The sequence below is a fragment of the Cyprinodon tularosa genome, unplaced genomic scaffold, assembly GCF_016077235.1.
Source record: "Cyprinodon tularosa strain WSP-4 unplaced genomic scaffold, ASM1607723v1 ctg1416, whole genome shotgun sequence".
Taxonomy (NCBI): Eukaryota; Metazoa; Chordata; class Actinopteri; order Cyprinodontiformes; family Cyprinodontidae; genus Cyprinodon; species Cyprinodon tularosa.
Window position 1 is genome coordinate 1 of NW_024038239.1, and position 25,151 is coordinate 25,151.

General features: G+C 41.8%; 2 protein-coding genes across 2 annotated transcripts in view; both read left to right on the top strand.

The window, feature by feature from the left end:
* The first annotated feature begins 4,443 nt into the window (after window positions 1–4,443).
* On the top strand, window positions 4,444–9,481 carry LOC119779042 (G2/mitotic-specific cyclin-B2-like). The gene is made up of 8 exons (XM_038278539.1): window positions 4,444–4,668; window positions 4,745–4,858; window positions 7,854–8,135; window positions 8,202–8,360; window positions 8,432–8,668; window positions 8,785–8,925; window positions 8,992–9,102; window positions 9,179–9,481. Exons 1-8 carry the CDS (start codon window positions 4,642–4,644, stop codon window positions 9,287–9,289), a joined length of 1,182 nt encoding a protein of 393 aa, XP_038134467.1. The 5' UTR covers window positions 4,444–4,641; the 3' UTR covers window positions 9,290–9,481.
* Window positions 9,482–14,409: 4,928 nt separating this feature from the next.
* LOC119779041 (CD82 antigen-like) overlaps window positions 14,410–25,151 on the top strand; it is a 35,398-nt gene continuing 24,656 nt past the window's right edge. Inside the window, exon 1 of the mRNA XM_038278538.1 lies at window positions 14,410–14,567. The gene's annotated coding sequence lies outside the window, so the exon portion shown is untranslated. The remainder of the gene's footprint in view (window positions 14,568–25,151) is intronic.

Genomic DNA, 25,151 nt, shown 5'->3' on the forward strand with positions numbered 1-25,151 from the left:
AGAATTCTGAGATTAAAGTATCAATTCTGAGATTAAAGTATCAATTCTGAGAAAAAAAAAATCAAAATTCTGAGAAAAAAAGTCAAAATTCTGAGATTAAAGTCAGAATTCTGAGAAAAAAATCTGACTTTTTTCCCATGTTAAAATAAAATTTAAAAATCACTTAACTTTTTTTTTTTTTCAGTGGCCCTAATCCTCTTCCGTAGAAATCAGTAAATAAACTAAGACTTCATTTGAAATGAACTTTAATTCAGATGAGTGACATAGCCATGCCTGTTTTACAGACTAGCTCTCTTGTTTTAATGACCTTCTGCTCCTCCATTAATGAGGGGACCCCTCAGGCACATAAAAAGTTGCCTACTTCCTTAAATTTCCACCCAATGTGTCACTGGCCACCTCAAACAACTCACATCTTTGTCAGTGAAGCTGAGTACTCCCACATCTCTTCCTTCATGGTGCCCATCTACATTAAGATCCACAATTCTGAGAAAAAAGTCAAAATTCTGAAATTAAAGTCAAAATTCTGAGATTAAAGTATCAATTCTGAGAAAAAAAAGTCAAAATTCTGAGATTAAAGTCAGAATTCTGAGATTAAAGTCAGAATTCTGAGATTAAAGTCAGAATTCTGAGATTAAAGTATCAATTCTGAGGGGGAAAAAAGTCAAAATTCTGAGATTAAAGTCAGAATTCTGAGATTAAAGTCAGAATTCTGAGATTAAAGTATCAATTCTGAGGGGGAAAAAAGTCAAAATTCTGAGATTAAAGTCAGAATTCTGAGATTAAAGTCAAAATTCTGAGATTAAAGTCAAAATTCTGAGAAAAAAGTCAGAATTCTGAGATTAAAGTCAGAACTCTGAGACTAAAGTATCAATTCTAAGGAAAAAAAGTCAAAATTCTGAAATTAAAGTAAAAATTCTGAGATTAAAGTATCAATTCTGAGAAAAAAAAGTCAAAATTCTGAGATTAAAGTCAAAATTCTGAGATTAAAGTCAGAATTCTGAGATTAAAGTATCAATTCTGAGAAAAAAAAGTCAGAATTCTGAGATTAAAGTCAGAATTCTGAGATTAAAGTATCAATTCTGAGATTAAAAAATTAATTCTGAGGGAAAAAAGTCAAAATTCTGAGATTAAAGTCAAAATTCTGAGATTAAAGTCAAAATTCTGAGATTAAAGTATCAATTCTGAGATTAAAGTATCAATTCTGAGGAAAAAAATTCAAAATTCTGAGGGAAAAAAGTCAAAATTCTGAGAAAAAAAGTCAGAATTCTGAGATTAAAGTCAGAATTCTGAGAAAAAAGTCAGAATTCTGAGACTAAAGTATCAATTCTGAGGAAAAAAAGTCAGAATTCTGAGATTAAAGTATCAATTCTGAGATTAAAGTATCAATTCTGAGAAAAAAAAAATCAAAATTCTGAGAAAAAAAGTCAAAATTCTGAGATTAAAGTCAGAATTCTGAGAAAAAAATCTGACTTTTTTCCCATGTTAAAATAAAATTTAAAAATCACTTAACTTTTTTTTTTTTCAGTGGCCCTAATCCTCTTCCGTAGAAATCAGTAAATAAACTAAGACTTCATTTGAAATGAACTTTAATTCAGATGAGTTGAGTGATAACTGAGAGGAACAGGATGACAGCCAGAAAATTAAAATGACGCAACGGCGAAAATGTTCCTATTTCTTTTAGGCTGCTCCAAAATTCTAGATAATTTTAATGATAAGCCGCAAAATATTTTTATTTTTTTTTAGCAGATGCATCCTGTTGACAGATGCGTTTTTAAACACAGTTTAGTGAGTCAGTCGATTTGAAAAAACTGTATCGGTTACATGACTTTCTTTAAACAACACGCACTGATGGTGTTTTGCTCTATGGGCTCCATGCATGCACCGACGCATCGGTGTTGCTGGACCTATCAATAGAAACCGTAAAACCAAAGGCAGCCCCATGTTCTTGTTTTCATCATACTGCCCCCACCGTGCTTAACTGTTGCTGAGAATCCTCCAAAGGTTTCATCATTCTGGGTCCTTTTGGATGAGAAGCTGATGACCTGCATTTCCTCAGTAGATTCTACGCTGTTCCATGATCGTTCCTCACGTCTTTCCCTGGAAGGTTAGTTGGACACATTTCCTCATTTAGGCCAGCTTTCTCTTTCCCGATCTGGAGGTTTATTTACCTTTAATTAAATTATTGAAAAACAGCTTAACGTTTTCTGTGTCTGAAATGAACCCTTCATTTATTTTGAAGATATTTTTAATTTAAAAAAAAGGAAATAAAGCATTCTTTTTGACCCAGGACAGGCCACCAGTGCAGATCAAGATGTTTTTTGAAGATGGGTTCAGTGAGATTTACCTGTGGCAAACGCATTCACTGATGTCAGCATTTCAGATCCGCATTCAAGAGATGAAGAGGAGGAGGACTCTGTTGTGGAGGTCATCTGGATTCTGAACAAGGTCCAGAGTTTGCTTCATGAGCGCAAGATAAACAACTAAAATCGTGGACGATTTTGAAATTCCCCCCGGACATTTTCTTAGGTCTGAAAAGTAGGACCTGTCAGGTAAAAAGAGGACGTCTGGTCACCCTAGGATGGAAGGAATGATGAAGGCAGCTCAGCTCGGTGTGGGGTCAGCTGTCCATGTTGGTCCACTCACTGCTAAACATTGAGTTTATTTCATCACAATTTAATTATTTTATCTCCATTTTGCGATTCTGTATTTGCAGGAAAGCAAAAAGAGATGAATGTGCATTCAGTTAACGTCTGTTTAAAACGACTTTGATCCATATTCATTTATACTGATGTTTTCTTTGTGTTGAAAGGAATGACTGTACGTGCTTTAAGATGAGATAAAACTCTATTGTTCACCAAGGTGAACATTTTCCTTCAGCACAGAATAAAATACATCCATTCACTCCTAATGTCAGCAGCAGTTTGAACATCCAGAGAAAAACACGGTTCTCCTGGATCTCATTGCTTCATTTGGCTAAGATGGTTAATGAACCAAAGAAGGACTTTAGATGCTTTTAGTTTGCAGAGGGACTTTATATCATCTTCCTGAGCTCAGAGGGTCACAGCTGTCTGCTAAGTCCCTTACTGCCTTCCTTGTTCTCTTAGCTTTTCTTTTGTGTGGTTTTCCCTCCATGTTTCCTTAGTCTGGCTAAGGTGACCAAACCTAAAAGAGGAAAGGTTAAAACGTCATTAACAGTTTCTTTGTACGGAGCCTCTAAACTTGCTGACTGACCCTGTGACCTCCTGAAGCAGCGGGGTCTCTGAGCATTTCTTAAACATAAAGTCAACATTTCAACCTGACTGTAAAAAATAATTAGATTTCCTGATTCAACAGGATGGCAATTAAAACTAGTTAACGATGACATTTCCTTACAGCATAACATTCAATTCAGTTTATTTCTATAGCACCAATTCACAACACGTCATCTGAAGGCACTTTCCAGTTCACCAGATCATCCAGTCAAATTGATTCAAAGTTTTCTATCTAAGGAAAACCAGCTGATTGCATCGACTCGTTGACTCTTCAGTAATCCCTCACATTAAGCATGCTTGTAGCGACACTGGAGAGGAAAAACTCCCTTTTAACAGGAAGAAACCTCCAGCAGAACAAGACTTAGTGAGAGCGGCCATCTGCTGAGGCCGACTGGGGTTCAAGGAGACAGAAGCAGAGATACAGAAAGCAGCTGTAAAAGGAAACACACAGCCAGGCAGACGAGCTCTGAGCCAGCTCCCATTTCAGAGGACGAAGAGAGCACATCCAGTTAGTCACAGTCAGAGAAACAGGACTACACTGAAAAGCAGGGAAATCTCCAACATCTATAAACAAAGGTGTTGATGGAAGCAGCACAGCTGATATTTCTCTCCAGGATGGAGTCACAGCCAAACAGGAACAGACCAGATGAAGCTACTATGAGAAAAAGCAGAGAGAGCATAATGTTAGAGATTGATTCTGCAGAGTAGGATAATAGAGATATAATAAAGCAGAATGATGAAAAAGGGGTCCCTATGTCCTCCAGAAGTCTAACCCTATAGCAGCATAACTATAGAGATAGCTCAGCTCTGATATTTCGTCCTCCCGTTTTATTATAAAATTGACTTTTTACAATTTTTTTTAAACAATTTAATTCTAATCTCAATAAAATCATTGTAGCTCATTTAATCTGAATACTTTTAATTACGATTCATTTGAAATACTACTAATAACTAGTGTTTCATTTGAAGGAATATTTTGTTTAAAGTCGATACAAATAAATCTTTAGTAACTCCTGAGTATCAATAAAAAAGACTTCAGATTATTAAAATGTAATTTCTAGCATTCCCGAATCATAACAAATATGTCAGCTTCTCAAAAACAAAAACTTCTGTTGAATCTCCGAGCTTCCATGAATGTCTCACCGGCAGCCATCTTGGTGATTTCATGAATTGTTTTGGTTTCACAGGGACGCCTGTCATGTGACCTCAGTCTTCTGATTGTCAGCCAATCAGCGGCCTTCCTGCCTCAGCTGTAGCCAATCAGATTGTCCGCAGCGCTATTTGAACGCAGCCAGTCTGTCTCTCCATGAACTGAGTTCTCCTGCAGTTTTAGCTACAGACGCTCTCAGATTGTTTTTCCAGAGTTTTTTCCGCCTGATTTCTTCTATTCATGTCCACCATGGAGGTTCGAGCTGCGGTGAGTCTCCAGCCCATCTGTCCCTGTCCTCATCTCTCTGTGTCAACGTTGTCCAACGTTTCTCGGTGTGTTGCAGCCGCTGCAGGCCGCAGAGGAGACTCTGAAGAAGGGAAAAAGCTACGCAGCGGCTCCGAGGAGAGCTGCTCTGGGAGAGATGACCAACTTCCCCGCAGCTGAGGCCAACATGAAGGTAACAGCTGGAGCACCGGGTCTGAGGGCTGGTTCTGGGTTCAAAGCACGCAGACAGAGCAGTGAAGGCCGCTTCTATGGAGGCTCAGAGGGGACAAATGGAACGTTTCTCATGAAACTATTCAATACCGCATTAACCTCTCAAAACCCACCATTTTTTAAAGTTGGGACGCTGATTTTGTTTTATTGCATTGCCTAAGGCTGGAAAAAAACCCCGCCAAACTATAACACAGAAAAGGCACTGGGGCTTAGTTTAGTGTGAAAAGCAGCAGTTTAACTATTTTTATAGACTTTTCTTATTTTAGGTTTATAAATGTTACATTTTGTTATATACACTTATTCTGAAAAATAGTGGGATAATAATTGCTTCATAAATGTTTTGTTTTCCTCAAAATATTTCAGTGTTATTCTATGGGTCAAATAGCTACGGAAGAGGATTAGGGCCAGTGAGGAGAAAAAAAAAGTTAAATGATATTTTTTTTAATTTTATTTCAGTTTAGTATGGGGGGAAAAGTCAAGTTAATTCTGACTTTTTTTTTTTTTCTTCTCAGAATTCTGAGAAAAGTCAGAATTTTTTCCCCCATGTTAAACTGAAATAAAATCTAAAAATCTTTTTTTTTTTCAGTGGCCCTAATCCTCTTCCGTAAATAGTTGAGTAAAAGCATTTGGAGAGATTAGGAGACGCCAAAAGTTCAAAAGTCCCACAGCTCTGGAACTGTTGTAGCTAGAGGTCTGAAATTTTTGAGAATAAAAAAAACAAACAACTTTGAGTCATGTTTGAACTGCTGCAGCTTCGGCTGTGTTTTACTCACCCAATATTTTTTTTTTTTTTTTTTTTTTTCAGAAACTAGAGGGTGTTCGGATTCAAATGATGCACCATACATGTGACTTGTGCTTACAGTTCCTCAGTTATTTGCTTTTCCATTTGGGTATGCAAAACCGGCAAGGGTCACTTCAAATTCAGTGGGTTTTAAGAGGTTAAATATTCCACTTATTTCAGTTTAAAAATACTTTATTGATCCAAAAGAGAAACTGAATTAATACTGCTTCCTGTAGGAAGGATCTCCTCTAGCGTTTTACATGTTTGAATTTGATGCTTTCTATTGTTATATTAACTGATAGTATTCTATAAGTTGCTTTTTTTAATGTAATTTGAATATGGATGGATGACGGTTTGAACAAGTTCACAATTATAATGCTGGATGGACCCATTGAATAAATGGATTGTGAAATTATGTTTATCAAAAATACAATAAATTAATGTTATTTAAAAGGTATATTTATTGCACATGTAATAATTGAAATTGTGTTAAATGTCTAAATGGATTATTCAGTGGTTAATTGATTTAATGTTGACCCTTCTGTGGGGAGTGTTGGCCTAGTGGTTAGAGCAGTGTGGTTGTGCTCTGAGATGGTTGGAAGTATCCGGTTGAGCCTGCACTCTGGCTTCCTGAGCAAAACCCTTAACCCCCCACTGCTCCCCGGGGGCCGCTTAATGGCAGCCCACTGCTCCCCAAGGGGATGGGTTAAATGCAGAGTGAATCAGCTGTGCTGCTGCCATCAACGCTGTTTTCCAGTGTAGTCCTGTTTCTCTGACTGTGACTAACTGGATGTGCTCTCTTCCTCCTCTGACATGGGAGCTGGCTCGGAGCTCGTCTGCCTGGCTGTGTGTTTCCTGGACGGGGGCCGCCTTTTACAGCTGCTTTTTGTATCTCTGCTTCTGACTCCTTGAACCCCAGTCGGCCTCAGCAGATGGCCGCTCACACTGAGGCCCCGTCCACACGAAGTCAAACCCTGGCCTAAAGGCACACATTTTTCACCAAACCAGCCTCTCATCCACACGAAGCCGGCGTTTCGGGGGTCTGTAAACTATCTTTTTTTTTATTAAGCCTTCAGAGTGGGAAGATTTTGAAACGCCGTTTTCGCGTTTCCATCTTTAAGCTCTAACCGCATTTTTACACGCATGCATCATAGCGTCGCCTCTAAACACGCATGCGCGACACAGTATCACAACAACAATGGCGCCGTACTGTGTTGAATGGTTGCTGCTAATGCTACTCACCGTGCTGTCGGGCTTACAACAGAATCTTCTTCTTCTTCTGGAATATCTCCAGGAAGAACAGAGCAATATCGACGACATAGTTCAGCACCTGAATTTGACTGAACCACGAAAATGGACCCGCAGGGCAACCATGTATAAATATTAGTGCGCATGCCCAACATTTCGTCGCCTATTTTTGCTTTGGCACCACAGCGCCACTTACAGGCCTGGCATACATTTTGCAGCGTTTTCATGCATTTGTGTGGACTATCACATTTATTTTACGTCTCCGTCTTTACGACAAACGTTCTGGAAAATATTAGCGTTTCGTGTTTGGTTTGACTTCGTGTGGACGGGGCCTGAGCCTGGTTCTGCTGGAGGTTTCTTCCTGTTAAAAGGGAGTTTTTCCTCTCCACTGTCACTACAAGCATGCTTAGAGGGATTGCATTTGAGTCGATGCAATCAACTGGTTTTCCTTAGATAGAAAACTTTGAATCAATCTGACTGGTTGAACTGTAAAGACCCATGAGATGACATGAGTTAATTGGCACTATAGAAATGAACTGAACTTAATTGAATTTCTCCATTGTGGGACAATAGAGGGATTTGCATTTAACCGTCGCTATGCTTCAGTTTTCGTCACATCTTATCTCTCGGAGGCTTATAGTGGAACATTTCTCTGTAATAAGGGGCCAGGTTTGAGGGTGGGCTGTTTGCTTCTGGCCCCTACAGGATTTGGATCAAATGAAGGTACAACTGAGCGAGATGTTCACTGAAGATCTGATTCTGTAGGACCCTCGGACTAAACTCTTTTCTTCAGACCTCCCTAAGGCGCAGAGGATGAGTGAATGTTTTATTCTGTTGCTCGGATGAAGGAATCCAGATGAAAACGCTGCTGCTGGTTTGGGTTCTTCCAGGGAATCCAGTTCCAGTCTAACGGCTCATGTTTTCACAGAGGAGGGCAGCATCAAAGAAGGCCTCCAAACCCTCCAGCTCCCAGAAACCTAAACCAGTCCAGGACTGTGGGGGTGTGGTCCAGGTTCCGGCTGCTGTCGATCCGCTCACTGCTCTTCCAGAGGAGTCGGCCGACGTGTCCATGAAGGAGGAGCAGGAGCTGTGCAGAGCGTTCTCTGAGACGCTGCTGGCGGTGCAGGATGTGGACGAGCAGGACGCAGACAAGCCTCAGCTCTGCTCTAAATACGTCAAAGATATCTACGCGTACCTGCACCTCCTGGAGGTAACCTCCTTCCTGCTGCTTCCCGGCCGCCGCCGACTCCTCTCTGACCTCGCCGTGTCTCATCAGGTGCAGCAGGCCATACGCCCGGACTACATGAAGGGCTTGGAGATCACGCCGCAGATGAGGGGGATCCTAGTCGACTGGATGGTCCAGGTTCACTCCCGCTTCCAGCTGCTGCAGGAGACCCTGTACCTCACCGTGGCCGTCCTGGACCGCTTCCTGCAGGTGAGCCGGACCAGAACCTTCTCCTCTCTGTGCGTGCGCCGCCGATATAACCCTCTGCCGCTGCGCCGCAGGTCCAGCCGGTGTCCCGGAGGAAGCTGCAGCTGGTCGGGGTCACGGCCATGCTGGTGGCCTGTAAGTACGAAGAGATGTACTCTCCGGAAGTAGGAGACTTCGCCTACATCACAGACGGCGCCTTCAGCAAGCCTCAGATCCTGGAGATGGAGCAGCTGGTCCTGAGGAGGCTGAACTTCCAGCTGGGACGGCCGCTGCCACTGCACTTCCTCCGGCGGGCCTCCAAGGTGGCCAGCGTAAGTTGGCGATGCTGTGGGGAACGCCTGGTCCATCCCTTGGTTCCTTCCGTGTTCTCTGGGTTTCAGGAATGTTCCTCATTCCCATCAGAGCTGACTGGTTGTCTTTGTCTCAGGCTGACATAGAGAAACACACTCTGGCCAAGTACCTGATGGAGCTGACCCTCCTGGACTACGAGCTAGTCCACTACCGGCCTTCTGAGATCGCCGCTGCCTCCTTGTGTCTCTCCCAGCAGCTGCTGGGCGGGCTGCCCTGGGTGAGTCGCCCTTTTGTCCCACCCTCTGTTGCTGCTGTCTGTTTTCTAAAAGCTTCTCTTCCTCAGTCGGCCACGCAGCAGCACTACTCCACCTACGACGAGGCTCACCTGAAGCCCATCATGCAGCACCTGGCCAAGAACGTGGTGATGGTGAACGAGGGGAGGACCAAGTTCCAGGTGAGTCTGTGAGCCGTCCAGCCTGCCTGCCTGTCGCTGCCGTGTGGACGGAGCATAACTGTGTCTCTTCCTGCAGGCCGTAAAGAAGAAATACTGCAGCAGCAAACTGATGAAGATCAGCCTCCTTCCTCAGCTGAGCTCCTCCATCATCCAGAAGATGGCGGCTCCTCTCATCAAAGCCTCCTGAGACCTGTTTTATTTTATTTTTTTAAAGAGACTTTTTCACTTGCACTTTACTGGATGGGTTCTCTGAACTGGACCGACCCGCTGCTCTACTGGTTCTGTTGGTTTTGTTGTGTTTTTAAGCAGTTCAGCAGAAACTGCGGGGAATTGTGAATCTTTGCTGTTTTTTAATAAAGTTTAAATTTCCTAGAAGGTTTCCTGGCTCACTGTCCCACACTTCCTGAATCCAAACCTAACAGAACATGTCGTAACAAAGGTCCAGTATGGTAGCCTCGTGAGACCATCCTGATCTCGCGAGCTTTCAAGGTTTCACTCGCTAATCAGTCTGCAGACTCTCTGCTGAAGAAAATTTGGAGCCGTTCGCCAAACGAACGTCCAATCAGTGTTGGCTTTGAGGCGGGTTGAGGTGTGACGCAACAAGAAGCGCGACAGTTCAGTCTAAAGAACATGGTGGCTTCAGCCGATGAAACTAGCGTTAGCGTGGCTATCGAGCAAGCTTTATCGGAATTACAGAGTATTTCTTCACTGAAAGAAGAGCAAAACACGGCTCTGGAGGCTTTTCTCAGAGGAAAAGATGTTTTTGCTCTTTTCCCGACTGGTTTCGGAAAGAGTTTGGTCTATCAATTGGCTCCTCTTCGTCGTCGCTCTGTTAGTACGTCATATGCTTCGTTGATCTGATTGGTTTATTTGGCCCGTCTATCACCAACATAGGCCAATCAGCTAACCAGTATTTTCGCCCCTTCCCAAAATTACTTCAACCGAAGGTTTCCAGATGGATATGCGGAGCAAATCCATCTGGCGGAGTCAGGTTACCAGTATGGCTCTACCTGCTGATCGATAAAACTAAGGCCTTAATTGGTATTAAAATGTCTGAAATCAGTCTTTCGTAGGGCTTAATTTTTAAAACATCATAAATAGGATTATTTTATTACGATTTTATTTTTGTAATCTAAATAAAACGTTAAAATTTTCTTTTTTTTTTTTTTTTTTTTTTCCCCTGATATAGGAACCAATAAAGCTTTGTTGCAGCCGGGACATTTGGGAGATGCGCCATTAACTTTTTGTCTGGAAAATACGAGCAAGTGTAAATGTAACCAAAATTGTCTCCAGCCAAGAGTTTTCTCCATGGCTAAAACCAGGGAACATACATGAGGCTCAGTGGATTTTGTGCAAGAAGTCATTCAAGCTCAGAACGATGGGAATTAATTATTTCTCAGTTTAGTTCCACCCTTGTCTCTGCAACGCCTCCACTTATCACCAAATCAAACATACTAAGAAAACCATACAAAGAAAAATAGCTGCAAAAAAGACTTAGCACTGGTTATGTTGGGGCTTTAAAACTGATTTGTTTTGTTGTGAATTCAGTTAAATAATTGTTAAACTATATCTGTCGTTTGTGTGTTTTTAGCTTTCTTCCTGTATGGGAAGCTTTTCAAAATTTGAGACATGAGTGCAGTGGTTTATGTTCAAATAAACCTTTGGGTTAAGTTGTCGCAAGCAGGTGTTTCTTGTGAATTTGGTCTTAAATTTTTATTTCAAGTAGCATTAAAAAGTCTTGAATTTAACTTGCCTTATGCTGTAGGAACCCTGTCTGTTCCTGGAGGATGTTTGAGCTGACCTGACCTTCTGAGATCTCTGTGACCCCATCCAGTGTTTGACAAGGTAGTGGAAGAGTGGTGATGTGGGTGATGAGTCTTATCAGCAGTTCAGGTCAGTTTTTGCACAACTTCACTCGCTGCTCTGCGACTACCTGATGCAACAACCCTCTGGTGCTTTTCAAGACGTGCAAGCTTCACATTTTGGTTGAAATGAGGACCAGAGCAGCCATGAATCGGACGCTTCCTGATGGTTCTTCCCAAAGATTTTCCACAGAAATGGTTAAAGCAATCTTAACTGGGATTGGCAGAAACATCTGCTGAGAAGGAAACCTGATGCACCTTAGAAGGTGTTTGAGCAGAGAAATGACAAAAAACCTGGAGGAGCTGGACAGCCATGTTTATGGGGATCAGATAATTCAAGACAAATTATGTAATACTCCTGTTATCCCAAAGGGGGCAGCACCTTTCTCTCCTTTCACATTAAGTTTAATACTTTATGTTCTGGTCTGTTTTTTGAACTAATTTTCTCTTTAGATGCAGAACAAGGAAACTGGTCCAAATCTGCTTTTAATGTTTGCACCAAAAGAACACTGAGCTGTAAAAGTCCCAGGAACCAGATTACTGGGACCCATCAAGCTGGGCCCAAAACCTGCTGAAAGATCCTCTGAATGAAAATAATCCGGATCTGTTTAAGATCTGCAGAACACAGGACTGGATCAGCTGTTCTTGGTGTGTTTTTAAAGAGTCTGAGGTCATGATGTCACCCATCCTGGTGCCGTCAGTGCCACGAGGTCAGAGCGGAGGCTTTGTGCTCTACAGACTGACCCTGACGTCATCCCAGCCAGCGCAGATTCCCCTTCATCGGGTCAGGAAAACTACGGGAATGAAAGAATCTTTGTAGGAAAATAAAAACAGACTTGTCTGGTTTATTTCAGCTGCTGATACGATGCTGCTTAATCTAAGAGGGATGAACAACGATTCAGAGCATGAAATTGTTTTAAATGAAACTAGATGCGTATAATAAAAGCATGGGCAGTTTCAGAGGGGGGCCAACGGGGTCAGTACCTCTAGAACTGGATGTTGTCCCAGTACGGGAAGCACACAGCAGAAATTTCAATATAAGGGTGACAGTGGCATCGGATGTAGGAGGTTGCTAGTTCAAGACCCGGGTCCAACTTTGTTTCATGTCCTTGGGTGAGACACTTCACCCACATTACCTACTGTTGGTGGTCAGAGGGCCCGGGGGGGCCAGCGCACAGCAGTCTGGCTTTTTTTCAGTGAGCCCAGGGCAACGGTGGCTCCATGCAGCTCGCCACCATCAATGTGAGTGAAAGACGGTAGAGTAAAGCGCTTTGGTCGAATCCTCTGACTTTACCAAAGCGCTTTATAAGTACAGGCCGTTTAAGGTCATTTTATTCTTAAATTTTCTTTTGATTTAAGGCTGTAAGATAATTTTCAGACAGAATAAGATGACTTGTGTTTAAAATAAGACTCCATCTTCTTTATTCCTTTAGCAGATCGTCTCACTTTTAGAAAGGTTTTACTTTTTTAGATAATTTTCTTTGGTGTAACACTAAGTCAATTTTTGATGATTTACCTGATTTGTCCCTTTGGTCCGATTTAATATTCTGCCAAGAAAATTTACTTTAAAAATTATTTAGAAATGACAGCATTAAGTTTTGCAACCTTTGCTCCGTAGCTCACTTAATGCACTCTTGCCCTATTTATGATTTATTTATTGTCACACCCTGGCTCCACCGGTTAAGAACCGCCCCTGAATAAAGGTTAAGCTAACGCTTCTAGAATCATGTTAGGGAGGATCGTTGTTCCCTTTTCATCCTGATTTGTTTTTGTTTTAACATTTCTCCATTTATTTCATGTTGATTCATTTTGACAGATGAACATTAAGCAGTCCTTAGATGTGGACGGATTATCTGAAAAGTGTGGCATGCAGATACTAATGTCAGCAGAACCAGCCTGGCTGCAGGTCTGGTGGAGTTTTAAACATTTACAGTTTAACTTTCTTCTTTAGGCTCAATTAGAGGAGACCTCAAACATCCACCATGTCTCCTATTTAGGTCTGGACTTTGACTAGGCCATTCTAAGCCATTATTCTGCTTAGATTGCATCTGTGGAAATAGAATAGAAAATCCCTTTATTGTCTCACAATGGGGAAATCTTGTCTTTTACTATGGAAGAGGATTAGGGCCACTGGAAAAAAAAAAAGTTAACTGATTTTTTTTTTTTTTTATTTCAGTATAGTATGGGGGAAAAAGTCAGAATTCTGACATTAAAGTCAGAATTCTGACTTTTTTCCTCAGAATTCTGACATTAAAGTCAGAATTCTGACTTTTTTCCTCAGAATTCTGACATTAAAGTCAGAATTCTGACATTAAAGTCAGAATTCTGACTTTTTTCCCATTTTAAACTGAAATAAAATATAAAAATTAACTTTTTTTTTCAGTGGCCCTAATCCTCTTCCGTACTTTTTCAGCAACAAAAAGATGATAGAAAAAAATGGTCTGAGACACAGTTAATATTATAAGCGTTCTGATGGCATTTTAGCCAAAGGATTTTAATCAAAAACATAATGTGCACAAATAAAGAATAGTTGCATTAACTATACATCTAAACAGAGTTTTATGAGGCCCCCAGGAACTTGGGGCCCTAGGCAACTGCCTAGTATTACCTAATGGTAACTCCCCTGCCCCCACCCCCCTTCAGGGAAATTCTGATTCCAGTAGCTTATATAGTTAAAAGATGACGCCTTTAAAGATAAAAACACAACAGACGATATAAAAACGGTGTATATAGTACAAAAGACATAACAGTTATAATGTGCTGGGAAATGTTTTCTTTAGGTATAAAAATAAGCAAAACATCCATATTTTCTAAATTAGGACAAACTATACTTTCCTACAGCCTTTGCTAGCAAATAGATGCATATATTTAAACATCTGTGCTTCCTAGATAAAACGTATAGTGGACAAAATCCTTTCAGGTTTGAGTTCCGGGGCGGACATCTTTTCCATTGTCTTTACTTACCTACTTTTATCAACAGTCATTCTGGATAAAATTGATATTCACAAATACTAATATCCACATAAATTGATTATTTAACAAGTTTTTTTAATTAAAATAATTATTTATGATTTCACTGATGATTTGCAGAGACACATTTTCTCTTTAACTCATGAAACACAAAATCTAGTTATGGAAAGAGCATTAATTTTGTACTTATCTTTAATGTTAGTATTTTGATGTGCATAATTAACCACAGTGTTTTTGTTGTCAAGTAATTGTTAATATATGAACATTTTAAATGTTCTGAATATTCCACTTGTAGTTTTACTGCTGCCACTGTCTGCATTAGAGAGAAATAAATGGTAAGAGTTGCCACAGGGGGGCCAATGATTGGCTAAGGGTGGTCATGGCCACCCCTGGCCTACCATCTAGCTCCGCCCCTGACGTGCAGCCTGTTGTGAGGTTTATTCCTGTAGTTCCTCTCTGCGCCACACGGTGGCAGCACACCGGAGAAGTCTCCTGGCCGCCAGTCCGCCTCCTGCTTCAGTCTCAACAGAAGCTGCTGCTGTTCGCTTCGATCCCGGGTCAGAGAGTCCGAACCGCAGAGTTTACCGCACAGAACCCGCTTCCTTCCTCCCAGACCGCCACGCAGGACAACAGGTGAGAAACCCGCAGCTCGCTGCCACCGCACCGCTTCTGTCTGTCAGCTGCGGGAGAACACGAGGCGCGCGGGGCGGTTGGGTTCGGTTAGGATCAGTTGATGGTGAGCAGGAAGACCCGGTAAGTTACTGGGCATCTGAAGAAAGTTCGCCTCAAACAGGAACTTAAGTCCAGTTAAATGGACTCTGCTGGACTTTGTCCTGAAATGGAAGCTGGAGCAGAAACTCAGAGGAGACCTGATTCTAGCTTTCCTGTGAACAGAAGCCTGCACGAGGAACCCAGAGGTTCCCAGTGACTCCCTGTGGTTCCTAGAGGTTCCCAGTGACTCCCGGTTGGTCCCCAGAGGTTCCCAGTGGTTTCTAGCGACTCCCCGTGGTTCCCAGTACTTCCTAGTGACTCCCGGTTGTTCCCCAGAGGTTCCTAGTGACTCCCGGTTGTTCCCCAGAGGTTCCTAGTGACTCCCTGTGGTTCCCAGTGGTTCCTAGTGACTCCCTGTGATTCCTAGTGACTCCCTGTGGTTCCTAGTGACTCCCTGTGGTTCTCAGAGGTTCCCAGTGGTTCCTAGTGACTCCCGTGCCTCCCAGAGGTTCCTAGTGACTCCCGTGGTTCCCAGAGGTTCCTAGTGGTTCCCTGTGGTTCCTAGTGACTCTCTGTGGTTCCTAGTGACTCCCCGTGGTTCCCAGAGGTTCCTAGTGACTCCCTGTGGTTCCCAGTTGTTCCTAGTGACTCCCTGTGGTTCCCAGTGGTTCCTAGTGACTCCCTGTGGTTCCCAGTGACTCCTTGTGGTTCCCAGAGGTTCCCAGTTGTTCCTAGTGACTCCCTGTGGTTCCTAGTGACTCCCTGTGGTTCCCAGTGACTCCTTGTGGTTCCCAGAGGTTTCCAGTTGTTCCTAGTGACTCCCTGTGGTTCCCAGTTGTTCCTTGTGACTCTCTGTGGTTCCCAGTGGTTCCTAGTGACTCCCTGTGGTTCCCAGTGACTCCCTGTGGTTCCCGGTGGTCCTGCTGCTGACTGTCAATCAGAACCTTTCAGTGTGAAATCAGATGTTCTGCTGGATCCTCCTGGTTCTGGACGGACCTCAGAACCAACATGTGTCTGGATCCAGTTGTTGTTAAACAGACAGGAGAGGATGTGGATCCCTCCACCGCAGAAAGTAGTCCCCGATGACTCCTCCAGTGTTTCAGGGGCTGAGCTAGATGGGGGGCCTGGGGTGGCCCTACCATTTATTTCCCTCTAAAGGGCAGATTGTACCTCTCCATCTGCACACATCAAATGTCGCTGGGGTCTTTTCGCGAACCAGTTTTGCTGGTACGCTTCTGCACCGTCGGTCTGGAATTTCTAGGGAAGCACAATAGTTTCCTGCCATGGTTTAAAAGACAACAGGTTGTTCTCATCAACAATCTTCCGATGTCTCAGTCATCGGGGCCAGAATAAATTCCACATTTAATCTCACATTTAGTCTGGTCTATCAGGCTAGTTTTGGTGCCTACCTTCAGCCCCCCCTCAGTGTACATTGGTTATTGCCTGGCTGCCCTTATGAAAAGTTTCTGGCTACGCCTCTGAAGTGTTTGCCTAAGTCTCTCTGCTGATCTGGGCTGGAACCAGTTTAAAGTAGGGATGCACGATATAATCGGCCCCCTATCGGTATCGACCTTAAAACTGAATATCGGACATCGGCCACCCCACCGATATTTAACCCGATATTTGATCAGCTTCTGAGTTTCTAAAGTCTAAAAAAAATTAAATAATTCTACTTCTTCTTCTTCCTCAAAAACTTCTTTTTTACAGACTTAAAAACTTCTAAAGACGAGGGAAAAAATATTGATACATTAAAATATCCCAATATCTTCATATGCTGATATATTGACATTTAAAAACACCATATCAATCTCTTTTACTAATGAAATATTGCTATATGTCATCGTTATGCTACGAAATCCCCCGAAAATTCACGAAATGTTGCCATATTTTTATATGTTGATATATTGACGCGGTATCGATCTATTTTACTAACAAAATCTCACAAGAATTTGCAAAATATCTCGAGAGTTTGTAACAGAACGGTGAAATTTCACGAGAGTTTGAAAGTAAAATAGATCGATACCGCGTTTTTAAAAATCAATTTGATATCAGCATATAAAAATATATTTGAGTATATTATTTTTCAAAGTGTCAGAAATGGATAACAAAACTGCTATTTTTAATGACTACTTATTTTTGTCCAGCTTTAACATCGGTATCGATATCGGTTAACGGCTACATGAGTTTTAAAATATCGACATATCGGATATCGGCCAAAATCCCAGTATCGTGCAGTTTATTTGTGTGACAGTATTGGTGCATTTTATTAGATATTACGGCTGTTTTTAAACCCTATTTACCAAAAGTGCAAAAAGTTCTCCAGTGTGAGATCAATAAAGTTCAATTATTCTAATAATTATTATTAAAATGCTTTGATCGACAGCAGAGTTTGACTTTTCTAAGTTCCACTGAGATTGATGGAGCGCCTGGAACCGTTTCAGGAGAAAACGTCTTTATTCAGTAGAGTTTGATTTTTGTTTGCATGCCTCTCATGTATTTGACACGGTCCAGTTAGACAGCAGCTGTTCAAATGATTTACATCAAGGCCCCGCCCCCAAAAACCAGTGGCTCTAAGAACGTACCCTGTGGAACTCCAAGACCTCGTTTAATCTGGTCAGCTGGTAGGAAAAGTGAAATATTTTAAAATTTTCTCTTTGGTCAAATTCTTTCGAAACTTCGGAACGTAGAATTTTAGAACGTTTCTCACGTATGAGTTTGTTGAAGAAATTGGGTCTTAAATGTCTTCCAGAACCAAAGTGAAGCTGTGTTTTCAGTCACCTTTTGAACCAGACCTGGAACCTTCAGAACGTAGACGTTCAGGTTTCCTCTCAGATCTTTAGGTCCAGATAGATGATTTTGAGCCGAAGGTCATTATAAAGTTCTCCAAGTTCATGAATCTAAAGTGTATAGATCTCTGACTGGGCCCATGAACTATTTGATTACAATGGGCGGGACTTCTGATGGAAATATGGACTTTTGCACGGTGGCTATGGAGGTCAATAATTCAGACCCACAGCTCCTCCATCTGCTCTCTGTCGACCTAAACGAGGTTTCCAGCTGCTGAAGCTCTGGATAAAGGTCAGCTATGAAGCCTGAACAGTGCAGGAGTCTCAGGGCTTCATTCCAGATGCCTGATGTGTGTTACAACCATCAGCTTTGTTGATTCCTGCTCTGAGACGCTCCCAGCTCACAACCTGCTCATCCTGTTTGCAGGAATGTCCCTTCAGGGAATCCAGGTTTCGGGAGTTTTAACCTCTTCCTGGCGTCTGAGCTCAGCTCAGGACTTCTCCAGAGAAGGTCAGGGAGTCTGAACCATCAGAATTAGATTCATCTGTGGGATTTCAAACTGCTGCTGATAGATTTACAGCAGGCTTGGGCTCATTCTCTGCTGCTGATCAACATTTGGCTTTCATCTGTGTTTATTTCAGTCTGTTGACATGACTGGGCCTGATTATGAGATGCAGGCCTAAGAAAAAAAAAAAAACAACAACACCGCACGTTAGCGAAATGTGACTTTAATCATAAGATCATCAGTCATCCAAAGAATATGTCAGAACTGATCCGCTAACGGTTCAAGATCCGAGTCCAACGCTAGTTTTCAACTTAATCTGGACATAATCCAGCTCTGAAACCCGGTCGGTAAACATTGAACTGATCTTTCAAACGTTGGAAGAATTTGGTGTAAGATGACTCACACGGAAGTTGGACACGGTCTCCTAAACCAGCCTGAAACTGTAATTTACACAAGATCAGTGTAAACATCTAACCTGACTCCGCCAGATGGATTTGCTCCGCATATCCATCAGGAAACCTTCCGTTGAAGTAATTTTGGGAAGGGGTGAAAATACTGGTTAGCTGATTGGCCTATGTTGGTGATAGACGGGCCAAATAAACCAATCAGATCAACGAAGCATATGACGTACTAGCAGAGCGACGACAAAGAGGAGCCAATTGATAGATCAAACTCTTTCCGAAACCAGTCGGGAAAAGAGCAAAAACATCTTTTCCTCTGAGAAAAGCCTCCAGAGCCGTGTTTTGCTCTTCTTTCAGTGAAGAAATACTCTGTAATTCCGATAAAACTTGCTCGATAGCCACGCTAACGCTAGTTTCATCGGCTGAAGCCGCCATGTTCTTTAGACTGAACTGTTGCGCTTCTCGTTGCGTCACACCTCAACCCGCCTCAAAGCCAACGCTGATTGGACGTTCGTTTGGTGAACGGCTCCAAATTTTCTTTAACGGAGAGTCTTCAGACTGATCTGCGAGTGAAACCTTGAAAGCTCGCGAGATCAGGATGGTCTCAGATTTTCTCAGATTTCTGACTTTTTTTCTCAGATTTTGACTTTTTTTCTCAGATTTTTGACTTTTTTTCTCAGATTTCTGACTTTTTTCTCAGAATTCTGACTTTTTTTCCTCAGAATTCTGACTTTTTTTTCTCAGATTTCTGACTTTTTTTTCTCAGATTTCTGACTTTTTTTTCTCAGATTTCTGACTTTTTTCTCAGATTTCTGACTTTTTTCTCAGATTTCTCACTTTTTTTCTCAGATTTCTGACTTTTTTTCCTCAGATTTCTGACTTTTTTTTTCTCAGATTTCTGACTTTTTTCCTCAGATTTCTGACTTTTTTTCCTCAGATTTCTGACTTTTTTTTTCTCAGATTTCTGACTTTTTTCCTCAGATTTCTGACTTTTTTCCTCAGATTTCTGACTTTTTTCCTCAGATTTCTGACTTTTTTTCTCAGATTTCTGACTTTTTTTCTCAGATTTCTGACTTTTTTTCTCAGATTTCTGACTTTTTTCCTCAGATTTCTGACTTTAATCTCAGAATTTTGGATCTTAATGTAGATGGCCACCATAAAGTGGCCCTAATCATCTTCAATATAACTGACCTTTGATGACCTCAACAAAATATTATTAATATCATTAAAATGATAGCAGCACCAATTAAAATTTTTGCCATACAAAAATATAAATTTTTTAAATAAATTTTAAATATAAAATATTTAAAATTAAAAAATGCATATTCTAAAATATATAAATTTTTTGTTCTGCTATAATTTTAATGATATTAATAATTGTTTGTAGAAGCCATCAAAGGTCAGTGAACATTTTTTTATTATGAAACTCTGAATTACATGTAAATTATAAGCTGCTAACCTATGATTATAGAATTTTAAACTGCAAAAAAATTATAGCGGCACAAATGAAAAAAATTGCTGAACAAACCTGCGCAAATGGAGTCGAGTTAATTGACACCAATTTAGTCTGATTTGAAGAAAGTGGGGGGGGGGGCAACTTCACTCAGGTACCGGGATCTGGACACGGTATCAGTCTCTTTGTCAAATAAGCCTAAAACTGTGAATGGAACAGATTTAAATCAAGATCTGTAAGCTGGTTGATTTCTGGTCTCAAACTGGTTTGAATCAGTCTTAAGTGTTTAGTCAAACCTGTGTGAACAGATGTGAACTGGTGACTGGACCAGTTTGAAAAAGGGTGGAAGGATTTTGCAGAAAATCACCCAATATTTCAATTTAATTTTATTTTTTTATTTTTTTATTTTTAAGTCTCACAAATGAGGGGTCTGTAAAGTCTAAAGGGAGAAATTTAACTACCTAATTTATCTAACTCTTGTTAAATGTAATGTAACTAAAATTAATTGCCTCTGCAATTTGATCATTGTGTTTTGTTAAATTTGGATTATATTGCAAATGCAATTAGTTGCCCTGCCCCAGTTTGAAATGAGTTTGCAAAGCGATGTCTGAATCAGGTGCTTTGTGGGTCGATGTTCACATTGTGAGGTTCTGAAACCATGTGGTTTCAGAAACAGGAAACTTGGTCTCCGACTAGATCAGATAAACATCATCTGCCAGATGAAGCAAACATAAAGTGGTGACATCACGCCATGATGGAAGGGAGCAGACGCCGCCGTGTCTCAGCAGGGGGAGACCCGGTGACCGCCGAACGCGCCCGAGTGTCAGGGGGGCAAACGGTGCTGCAGCATAACCCGAGCCGAGTGGGTGGGGGAGCCCGTCGCCATGGAAACCACCACTGCACCTTCCTTTGTGATCCGACCGGTTCTGCCTTCCTGTGGTTTTTGCAGTTGCTGAATGGAGGGCGGGAACCAAACCGTCAGAGAAGGAGGGGGGGGGGTTCATGTCCTGAAGCAGGAATTCATTGTACGGTTTGAACGCTTCCCAAATGGGTTTAAGTTCTAGTCAGAACCATCCGACCCGATAAGGTTGCTAACGGGATCCAAAGGTATGACGCTGATGTCTGTCCTGTGATGGACGGGTTAGCAGTCCATCTCCTGTCCCGGGATCTACACGGTTCCTGGTCTCAATTTTCACCAATTGTTTTGTGATTGTTTATTTTTTTATCACCTTCTGTCTTTAGAAAGTAGATGATCCAAATGGACAGGCATCCAGAACTTTCTGTGATATCTCATTTTAATGTCAATGAATAATCTCCATGGATGGATTCAGCCGTTTGGACCAGATCCAGGCATGAACCATCATCTGGGTTCCAGGTTTTTTCTAGCTGGGAGATTTCGGCCCGTAGTGTCTGGTTTCGGCAGAGTGTCGACTTTCCTCCTTTGTTGTGATGCAGAAAAATGGGCCTGAAAGCTGTTTTTGTTTCCCACAGAGCCGGAGCTGAAGGTGGGCCAGAGGGGGAACCGGGTGTTGTTCAGGTGGGAACAGGAAGTGGGTGATGAACAGGTTCCTCCTCCGCAGGTAAAATGGTTTTAAAGCCGGTTTGGAAGGTTTAGGGTTAGAATGAGGTCTGAGGAGGACATGAAGGACGCCTCTGTGTCCCTCTCTGCTGCTGCTGTTTATGGAAACAAAGGAGCAGATTGTTGCTGCAGTGGTCGGTGACATCCTGGAGCTGTCCTCCAGCTCTCAGTTTTCTGGATGTTCTCCAGATGAGAAGTACTCCAGATGGAGGACTTCACTTCTGACCCTGAAGGAGAACCGGATCAAGGCTGCGTTCAGTGTCTTCGCTTGTGCAGAACCCCTCATTTGTGAGGTGGATCTTTTCAGCCCAGCAGCTTTATTGTTCTGGTGCTGATTCTAGTGGTTCTGCACTGCAAAAACGATCTAGAAATAAGTAAAAATTTCTTAAATTAAGTGTATTCACCCTTAATTTGAGTAGGTAAATGAGATAGTTTGCCAATGGAATGATTATTTTTACTCTTAAAATAAGACAAAGCAATTGTGTTTTCTTATTTTAAGTGTAAATTGTCTTGTTCCATTGGCAAAATGTTTCTTTTACCGCCTAAATTCAAGAACAAACGCATTTATTTTAAGAATAGATTTAGATTTTTTGCAGTGTGGATTAATTGGACCGGCGCTCAGCAGGAACCATGAGGCTGCAAACAGGTTCTGACCGATCGGACTCCCTTTCACTTTCGGTTCTGGTGACGCTGGTCGTTGACCTCACACTATTGCAGATAAAGCTGCTACAGTCCGGCTGGCGTCATGTTGGTGCCTGGTACCGCTGCAGCAGCAGGAGGAGAAGCTGAGAGACAAAGGGGTTCTGATCCGACCCGTCTCTGTGATTCTGTTTGCTTTGGAGGAAGCTGCAGCACAGCTGCTGCAGGAAACAGGCCCGTTTTGTTTCTAGTGCTTCTGAACGCTCCTCTGAGGTTCTGGACCAGAACCGGTTCTGCTGACTGGATCAGTTAGAATGAAGGGTCAGAGGTCAAAGTTCAGCTGAAAAGAGACAGAAATGATAAGAAGCTGAACCTTTCAGTTCCTCCTTTAGAAGCAGAACAAAGATGGCATCCCTCAGCCTCCTCAGCAAGCTGCTGATTGGTCTGTTTGTTGACAGACATTGAGGTCACTCAGCAGAGAGAGGTAGAGCGATCGTCTGCCTGATGTCAGCGGTTTTCCTGGTTCCTTTGTTCACTGATTCCTCCTTTCCTTCAGCAGCCTGAGATCTCATTATTCCCTCCGTCGTAAACGTCTGAGTTTCTCAACATGGTTTACCTTTAAACTCGTAGATGGAGCCGGAGAAATCAGTAACGGCTTCAGGACACCTCAAGGACCCGTCACTCCCAAGTACCTGTCCCTCTCTGACCAGGAGACGAATTTCCCAACAGTAAAAACATCAACATTAGCCACTAAAATCTGCTATTTTAAGCTCTAACTGGTTGCTTTCTCTCCTGGTTTGCTTTGGCCTTACATCAATCAGGAATATTCAGGTCTCTTTGGAGTTATACTTAAAGCCATTTCCATTGTCTTTCCATTTACAACAAAATAAGCCATAACTTAACCCCATAACCCCACCCCCTTTCCGGCATAATCAAAGCACCAAAGGAAATGCAGAAATTGATTGTTTGATTGACTTTATTGATCTCACAATAGAGAAACTTTCTCACTAGATCAGCTCAAATAGTCAAAGAAGAAAGGTGTGCCACAGGAAGAAAAAGGTGTATGGGGATATATATATACAGTAGGGATGGAACGGTTTATGAAAACCGTCCGAACCGTTCGGTTCGACTGTCTCGGTTCGGTTCATGCGCTTCTCCTTTTTCTCATAGGCGAAGCGTTTACACTCCAGAGCAGAAGGTGGCGGTACTGCGACCAAAGCCAACCTCCAGTAGTAAACAAGAAGAAGAAACGAAGCAGCGTAGCCGGGTGTAGCAGAAAAAAATCAGTTGTTGTGGAGAATTGTGTGGGTATGGCGAGTGGGAAAGAACAGGAGTTGGAAGACGCGCCAGCAGCACTTTATAGGTCTGCTGTATGGGACCACTTTGCATTTAGAGTGACCTACGATGACGGCGGAAAGAAAGTTGTGGATAAAAGTGCAACAGTGTGCAACATGTTTTGTTTATGCTAACAGCAACTTGACCAACATGTCATGCTAAGCCCAAAATCCCTCATACTCCGTCAGCGCTCCGCCCCGCTGCGCTCCAGACCGCCTGCACAAAGCAAAGCCTACAGCCTCCGCTGTGGCTCCCGTCCGCTCCGCTCTGAGTCCCTTGGAGATGGTAGAGGGCATGCGCCAGATGATTAAATTCAAAGCAGAAAAACATGCGGATATGATCCAGGGTTTCTGTGGATCATTAAAAATAATTACAATTCATAGTTTTTTGTTTCATTAATTTCATTCATTTTTATGGGGTTTCAGGGTAACAATCAACATATACCGAACCGAACCGTGGATTTTGTGAACCGTTCCACCCCTAATATACAGTATATATAGTGCCTCCATTTATGACAGCTTAATTTTTTTATAGTAGGATCGTTATACCAGTTTATGCATGGGGTATTAAATAGTAATTGCACAAGTTATTGCTGTTGTAGTGCAGCGTTGCAGAGTCTGGTAGCCAGTGGCGGTTCTAGACCAAATGTACCAAGGGGGCCAGGAGGGGCCCAGCGTGTTTTCATGGGGGCACAGCAAAGCATGAAATAAAAAAACAGGGCAAGGGATTCAAATAAATTAAGATAGCTGCATGAAGTGACATTTCTATTCAATTAGGTTTCATTAAAATTCTAAATGTCTTAATAGGTCAATAGACATTCTGAATTTAGGAATTTAACTTTTTTTTTTGCTTAATTTAAGTAGAAATTACAGTTTTCTATAAAAATCTGAATTAGAATTTAAGAAAAACTGTTCAAATTAGCTGGGGTTTTTTTTTACATTTGTTTTGGGGGGAAAAACATTTAGCAGATAAAAACTGGGATCCTATCTCAATACCACTTATGCTATGCTTTTAAACAGTTAATAAAACAGAATTTGTAAAGAAAAAAATAAAATGGATCCAAAGGATCTATCAGTAACCATGTCTGTTTTAGCGCAAATCATCTTTAGAATTTCTTTGAGTATTATGTCTTCAGTACAGGGGCCAGGACTTGATCTAAAGGGGCCCTGGCCCCCGTTTTCCCCTGTCTAGAACCGCCCATGCTGGTAGCAGCAGGGATGAATGACCTGCAGTAGCTCCACTTTTTACAAACGGAGTAAAAGTCTTTGACTAAAGGATGTGCTCAGATCCTCTACAGTCTGGTGCAGAGGGTGGAAGGTGTTCTTAGGGATGCTCGATATAATCGGCCCCCTATCGGTATCGGCCTTAAAACTGAATATCGGACATCGGCCACCCCACTGATATTTAACCCAATATTTGATCAGCTTCTGAGTTTCTATAGTGTAAAAAAAAAATACTACTCCTTCTTCTTCCTCAGAAACTTCTTTTTTACAGACTTAAAAACTTCTAAAGACGAGGGAAAAAATATTGATGCATTAAAATATCACAATATCTTCATATGCTGATATATTGCCATTTAAAAACACCATATCAATCTCTTTTACTAATGAAATATTGCTATATGTCATCGTTATGCTACGAAACCCCCCTGAAAATCAAAAAATTTTGCCATATTTTTATATGTTGATATATTGACGCGGTATCGATCTATTTTACTAACAAAATCTCACAGGAATTTGCAAAATATCACGAGAGTTTGTAACAGAACGATGAAATTTCACGAGATTTTGAAAGTAAAATAGATCGA

Coding starts and splice junctions, on each gene's coding strand:
- LOC119779042 (XM_038278539.1), top strand. CDS start 4,642: ATGTCCACCATGGAGGTTCGAGCTGCG. Junction 4,859..7,853: donor CAGCTGAGGCCAACATGAAG/GTAACAGCTGGA, acceptor ATGTTTTCACAG/AGGAGGGCAGCATCAAAGAA. Junction 8,669..8,784: donor GGGCCTCCAAGGTGGCCAGC/GTAAGTTGGCGA, acceptor TCTTTGTCTCAG/GCTGACATAGAGAAACACAC.